Here is a 6,959-nt window from a genome sequence, read left to right on the forward strand (position 1 = left end):
GGTTCATATTGGCTATTCCCCCGTAGTTGCTGCCTTGAGGGCCTGAGCAGCGGGTGGTGGGATAAGGGAGGACATGAGTGGAAGCAGAAGTGCAGGCAAAGGCGGGATCAGAAGACGGGAGGGGCAGCCAGGTGGACAGAGGCGGGAAGGGGTGCATGCTGAGGGCGAGAGAGAGACACAGGGATTTATTAACGTTTGAAAGAGGCCAACATGCCTATGAGACCAGCAAGGTACAATGTGTGTACACATTAGGAGATGCATTTAGCATCAAGAATACTGACCGTGCGTGTGTCCTGGATGTAGGGAGGGAGAGACAAAGAAAGAAAGATTTTATTAATGTCTACAAGAGACCCATGGATCTCTATGAGACCAACGTGTGTTAAAAAATTTCTGTGTAAATTGTGAACATGGAAACAAAAAGTACTACAAATGAAATGAAAAGAAGACCCGTGTACCATGCAGCCTCCCATGCATGTGGTACTGAAACTCCCAGAGCAAGATGGCCAAAGAGAGAGAGACACCCCAGAAGGTGGTCAAGGTGGTACGGTGAAAAGAGCTTCCAAATGACATGCCTGAAAGCAATCCTCGGAAATGTAAAGAGAAACCTACTCGTCCAGTGTGTAATTTCCCTTTCCCAGTTTATAGATGTCCTCCATGGTGTTCAAGAAGGAGGTGATGAGGGTCTATGGCTGGTCTGAATGCTGTTTGATTCTATTAGCTCCTCTTGGAGCTGTGTAGTCTTAAGAACAAAGAAACTGTACAATCCAAGCTCTACTGGGAGGAAAATAGCAATAAGAGAGAAAAATAAAATATACCAGAGCTGAATGAAACTAAAGCACACTTACTTATTTCCTTTCCACTTTACCTGATTGAGTAACATCTGAAATTTGCAAACCAAGACCCAAATCCGACTTTATTGAAACTTTCAAATCCGGAAGCCGCAGGGGGGAATTAATGGGTGGTGAATGCAAAATTTTGAGGAAGGGCTCTGCATTGCTTAATTCTCCAGGTTTTCGAACTAAATCGACCAACCATTCTCTGCATTCGGTAGAAAACAGCACATATGTTCAATAACACAGTACTAAGAAAAGCATTCACATGCAGGAATACAGGTAGTTATTGATTGCATGCATGCATGCATGTGTGTGTGTGTGTATATGTGTGTGTTATACCTTCATAAAATTTGAATATTTTCAAGCTAATACTTGCACTATTTAACAGAAAACCAACACACAGCACATCGGAACCACTTAAATCAGGTGCTATCGAGACCTCCTGTGAGCAAAAGAATCTGGAGGTAAATCTCAACCAAAGTGATGATCTTGAATACCTCTACAGTGGGAATGAGCACATATATTTTCACCTACAAAGGTATCCACCACTATTGCTCAGCTCTATGGCCATACCAGCTCCTTTTGGAATCTCCTTGCCTGAGATCACGAGGATGAAGTACATGCACATCCGCTTGTAGAGATGGTTTCAAATCGTCCACGAAACTCGTAACCTACTCCAAGCGTCAAACGGCCCTCATAAGCTTCCGAAGCCAGGCAAGAGTCGATTATTGCGTCGCCTTGTTTCTTGCTGCATCCAGAGCTTCGTGCTGTCATCGTAGGAGTAGCTAGACAGGTTTCAGGAAAGGTTGAAGTCAACCCACAGACGTGGTGGTGGGTTGGTTAAGGCCCTGGGGTTTTTGGGGCAATCAGCCCAGGCATGGGGGGCGGTGCCTCTCTTTCTCTCTCCCTCTCTCCTCTCTCTCTCTCTCTCTCTCTCTCTCTCTCTCTCTCTCTATAATTGGCTGTTGTAGGTGGGGATGAGCAGTTGTGGTGGGGGGCTGTGGCAGCGGAGGAGCTCGAGGAGGGGGGCGCAGTGTGTGAGGAGCTAGCCAATGGGGGAGGGGGGTAAACAGACAAGACGTAGCTGTGGCGGAGGAGGAGCTCGAGGAGGGGGCTGTGCTGCCGGATCCACCCACGATGCCAAGAAAGGTAGTGCTTGTTATGGGGACTTGGGCGCATCTCTCTCTCTCTCTCTCTCCATCGCAGAAGTCATAGAGTCTACTTAAAGCTTCAAATCAACTCCTAGAGTCTACTTAAAGCTTCAAATCAACTCCACCATCATGCACATCATAGACTACATGCCATGGCATTGACTCCATGGAGTCTACTCACAAAGGTTCGAATCAACTCCATCATACACGATATAGACTGCATGCTCATAATCAGTGCCAAAGAGTAGGTGCAGGCTCATGCATAAAGATATGTATGTCGCCATACATGTGATGTGATTGTACATGCGACGTGATTGACTCCATGAGTCTACTCACGAGGCATATACAAAAGGTTGAAATCAAGTCCATCACTCTCACTCTCTCTCTCTCTCTCTCTCTCTCAAAGGAAAGGGTAGGAAAGTGGAAATATTTACCTTTCACTCCCACATAATACAAGGCAGGATGCACCATCGACCAACCCACAGTACTTACATCCGCTGATTATCCGACAAGGCAGATCTACATAATCAGCCAAAGCCTGCAAAGGGCAACCACCCAATCACTATTATAGAACGTGAATTGACTGAAATAATTATTCCAGCTAAACACATCAATGATGCGTGAAAGCCACCAAAAACCAAAGTCCATTGTTTCCTCAATTGTGCATTCGCCTGCCTCCATACAGCTACTATACCATGGGCCAATTATTTCATTAACATTTTCTTCTTGAAGCGCTCCAGCTCCTAGCATTTGAGAGGGCACTTTCATTGGAGCCTGTACAGCCCACGTATCAGTTTGTGATGAGAGTCCTTCTCCGACCTTTGTGTGCACAGTTGAGTGTGGCTACAAGTCGCTAGGGCCCTCTCTTCTTTTGGCTGACAGCCCATGGTGGACTGCCTGTCAACTTAGATGAAATCCACCATCAGAGACATTCAACATTGTGTTTGGGGATGCATAGAGGCCCATAGACTATGGCGCAGGATTGCATTGCTCTTGTTTTACATCAGCAGCATGTATTACTACACCACATGTGATCAATCGCATAGTATGACCTATGGCGCAGGATTGCATTGCTCTTGTTTTACATCAGCAGCATGTATTACTACACCACATGTGATCAATCGCATAGTATGACCTTGGCCCAAATCCCTTATCCTCCCTTCACAGAACACCACTCAGCATTATAAGACTCATGTCACATGCATTGGTGTGTCAGTAGCAGCGCTCAGCCTCAGGTGCATGTGGCATGGCTTCATGAGCACAAGCCTAGGATGCTTTCAAGGTTTAGCAGGCCATTGTGAGCCCTCACAGAGGGGCGAGTGGTTGTAATTGCAGGTTAGGGTTTGCACAGAAGGTGGATGTAGGGGTACGCTTATGAAGGGTTATAGCCACCTGGAGTTGTGCCCATTGTCATGAGTTAAGTTTTCCGCTAGACTGTCTGATGGTGGTATCAGAGCTTAGGTTGATAGAAAGCCTTGCTTCAGCCACAATCTCAGGAAAGTGAGCTGTACCGATGGGATATGATGTAGGACCTACAGAAATTTGTTCTTATAGATGGCGCATTTCATTATCATAAAAGAAATGCGGACTCACTCACAAAGGGCCATGGAGTTCCAATGGAAGACATGCAGCACATACATGAGGCCAAGAAGAAACATGAAAATGCCATGTATGCAAGACCTCCAGGGAAACTTGGCCCGATTCATACCTTGTACAATAGCACTCGATGCCTACAAAGGCCAATTGATAGGCTTCCTACAGGAATCACCAAACAGCTGAAACAGTCCCTCAGCAAACTGCTGCTAGCTCTCCAACGGGACACCAATTCTGCATCTTCTGAAGTTGCCGCTCCTCTTGAATTTCATTCAGAAGGATTCACAAATACATAAATATTGAGAATAACGGCCCATGAAGACTGAAAATTGATTTGCAAAAGTACCGTGACTCGTTGATGTCACCTTAAAAATGGAAGATCAATATAATACTCACCCCATCAAACTACATACAAGTTTTCCAAGAGATTCTGCGAGGTCATTCAAGGAAACAGCTTTATTTGCAAGCGCCCGTGCCTTGTTCTCCATGTCCCGCAGATGCGAGTCACCGTGTTTATCAAACAAAACAACTTCTATGGAAGCATCAGATGGGTCAACCTTCCGTAACACATCCAAAGAGGGCAAGCGGCCTCCCTCCTTTGTTTCATTGCAAATTGCCCAGATGTAAGGATTCATCCCCCAAATATGATAGAATCCATCTTGAATCTTGTCACTGTAACCAAGGCTGCCATTAACCTGAGAAATTAGCCATTGCATTAAGTAAAAGTCCCTCAAGTCAGTAATAAAATCCTTGGTCTTTCAATGGCTTGTTTTACAAGATAGCAACGTCCTTTCAACAAAAGCTATGTATAGCCACATGCAGCTCATTTTGACACCAAGATAAAAGCTAATACACTGATTTGATTTTTTGAAAATCCAAAAACAAATGGATGTATGTGTGCATGCATGCACATACATGTGATTTTCCTACCAGTGGAAGAAATACATTCTTGCCATACAGCCACCTGTAATCTATCCATGAAGATAAGGCTATGTAGGAAGAAATATGAGATGGTAGACGATAACAATGTCTATATATATGCATGAGCGTTATACAAAATCTCTCTCTCTCTCTCTCTCTCTCTCTCTCTCTCTCTCACACACACACACACACACACATGGCTATAAGACTATAACACCTGCCTTAGCTAATCTCTTATGGATTTTATGGATGGGAACACTGGTATCCCTATCCATAGAGTTCTAGACCTGATGGATCTACATAATTGACACATCATGATTGATCATTTGATGGCCAAGATCATGGATGGAACTGCATACTTGATTATGGCCCCAAGAGCAAGCATTCAAAGCTCCAAGAATCTGAACACCCATATTTATGGAAAATGAACAGACCCTTTTCAAAAAATATTTGTGCTTATTTTTAATGGTTAGTCTTTCCGGAATCTTTTTCCTTTTCTAAGGAGTCTAGTTGCAGCCGAGCTTAAATTAATTTATGATAAACTCCAAAGCCTTCTATTTTCTATTATTTGGTCATCAAACAACAAAAATTAAGACTAAATGATGAACTCCAAAGCCTTCTATTTTCTTTTATTTGGTCATCAAACAACAAAAAGTAAGACTAAATGACCTTGTTTATGTCTCACTGAAATGTGTTACATGTATTGATTGATGTGTAATGTTCATGAGTATGGGTCTCACCCAAAACCGAAGGGTAGTTGCTGCGGGAGAGCAATGAACAGACGAGGTGGAGAGCCAGTTCTCTTTAATGGAGCTGGCATTAAGGTAGGGTTCTTCAGCGAGCTCTGCGGTGGCGACAAGGCGGAGGGCAAGCGCGAGCTGGAGGTTGTAGCGCTGCTCAGTCTGCTGAGCCCAAGAAGTATGATAGGAAGCATCACGATCGCGGGTGCCACTTAATGTTGTTGTTGATGATGTTGATGCAAGCTCTCCTTGGTAGGATCCCGTGATGGTGGTGGCTGTGTTGAGAGAGATGGTGGGAGAGAGGGTAGTGGAGAGGGCGCTAGTGGAGAGGGCGCCCATGTCAAGGCTGTCTGTGAAGCTGCTGCTGCCACCGCTGGATTGTCTGATGGAAGCGCCACGATTAATGTTGGAGGTGGCTTGGCTATCCGAAGTGTTGAGCTCCGCGAGGGGGGGCCATATGCCCGCTTTGATGAAGAAGGTGTGGTCGAGAGACTGGCTGATGGCTGCACCGGCGTGCTCGCTGGGAGGGGGTATTAGCGATTGAGATGGTGCCGCTGTGCTCCGACCCCTGATTTCTTCCAATGGGGTGTAGGCGAGACGCTCTCTAAACGCCGGCCCAGAGCTCCACTCCAGAGAGGCGGGGATTCTAGGTTCTGCAGCAACAGCACCTGAAGAAGAAGAAGAAGAAGAAGAAGAAGAAGCAGCAGCAGCTGCTGCTGCTGAATCATACCCTAATTCCAACTGAGGCCTTAATATATGCCTAAAGCTCGCAGTTGATGACCCATAATTGCCCGCTGCAATCAACGCTGTAACATCCGAATGCTCTTCCAACGTCGCTAGCTGCGCAGCGGCGCCCTTGCTGCTCTTTGAAATCGCGGAAGCCTGCAATCGATTCATGATATCATACGGCAAACTGTTGTGATATGAAGGAGTTGTCTCTGCTGGTGCGCCAGGCCTGTTGAAATCCGACCTGCGTGCACGCATCGTGCTCACCAGCTTGGCGCTTGGAAGCTATAATTATATCCAATTACCGTCTTCTGCTTGTTGAGAATTAGCAGAATTGGGTTCTCATTTTTCAAACCTGATTAGTTTGCCGTTGCATCTTACGGCGTAATCATACCTTAAACTCTTCTGTTGCAATTGTATCAATGGTTTAATCTGGTGCGACGAGGCAGCTGTTGGCGCTGAGGGAATCTGAAAGGATTGAACATTGAATGATGCGAACTAGAGCTGTGAGGTGAGCGAGAAGATAAGGATTGTTGGGAGAAGAAGATAGAGCGTAGAAGCAGGCTGCAGGTGGCGTCGATTTTTAGGGCAGCACCACGTGAAACCCTCACGGCTCATGTGCTCTCTCTGTGATACTACAGGCGCTCTATAATATTATGTACCCATGCATGCAAAAACACAGAGAATGAGAGTCGTCATGTTCATCATGAGAGGGAGAGGGAGAGAGAGAAAGAGAGAGAGAGAGAGAGAGAGGATGAGCCACTTGCAACACAACTTGCATGTTGCAACAACAACAACTGGCGGCTGCTGACGCGCTCACTTTACTGTTCAAGTACCTAACACTTCACCCCTCTCGTTGACTCCTCTCAGATTTTTTTTCCCCGCTTATTTTCTACCTTCCTTGGTGCTCTACAGTCTACACAGACAATCCCGCGTGTATTTTTTTATACATATTTCCTCAAAGATACGCAAATGCCTCGTGGAAGGTCACTGTT

At 45.6% G+C, this 6,959-nt stretch overlaps 1 protein-coding gene across 2 annotated transcripts in view; it reads right to left on the minus strand.

Moving 5' to 3' along the window:
- The window catches only part of LOC147614502 (serine/threonine-protein kinase CTR1-like), a 68,489-nt gene extending 61,795 nt beyond the window's left edge, over positions 1 to 6,694 (minus strand). The window contains exons 1-5 of one of the 2 annotated variants that reach the window (XM_086781066.1): positions 5,239 to 6,694; positions 3,974 to 4,272; positions 3,693 to 3,837; positions 2,419 to 2,522; positions 866 to 1,038 (exon numbers count right to left, since the gene is read on the minus strand). In XM_086781066.1, coding sequence (XP_086637192.1) covers positions 866 to 1,038; positions 2,419 to 2,522; positions 3,693 to 3,837; positions 3,974 to 4,272; positions 5,239 to 6,222 — 1,705 coding nt within the window. In that variant the 5' untranslated portion in view covers positions 6,223 to 6,694. The remainder of the gene's footprint in view (positions 1 to 865; positions 1,039 to 2,418; positions 2,523 to 3,692; positions 3,838 to 3,973; positions 4,273 to 5,238) is intronic. The other variant, XM_086781067.1, reaches the window with a different exon arrangement.
- Positions 6,695 to 6,959: the final 265 nt, after the last annotated feature.

Source organism: Cibotium barometz, chromosome 42, assembly GCF_041138505.1.
Source record: "Cibotium barometz isolate CiBa-2024 chromosome 42, ASM4113850v1, whole genome shotgun sequence".
NCBI classification, from domain to species: Eukaryota; Viridiplantae; Streptophyta; class Polypodiopsida; order Cyatheales; family Cibotiaceae; genus Cibotium; species Cibotium barometz.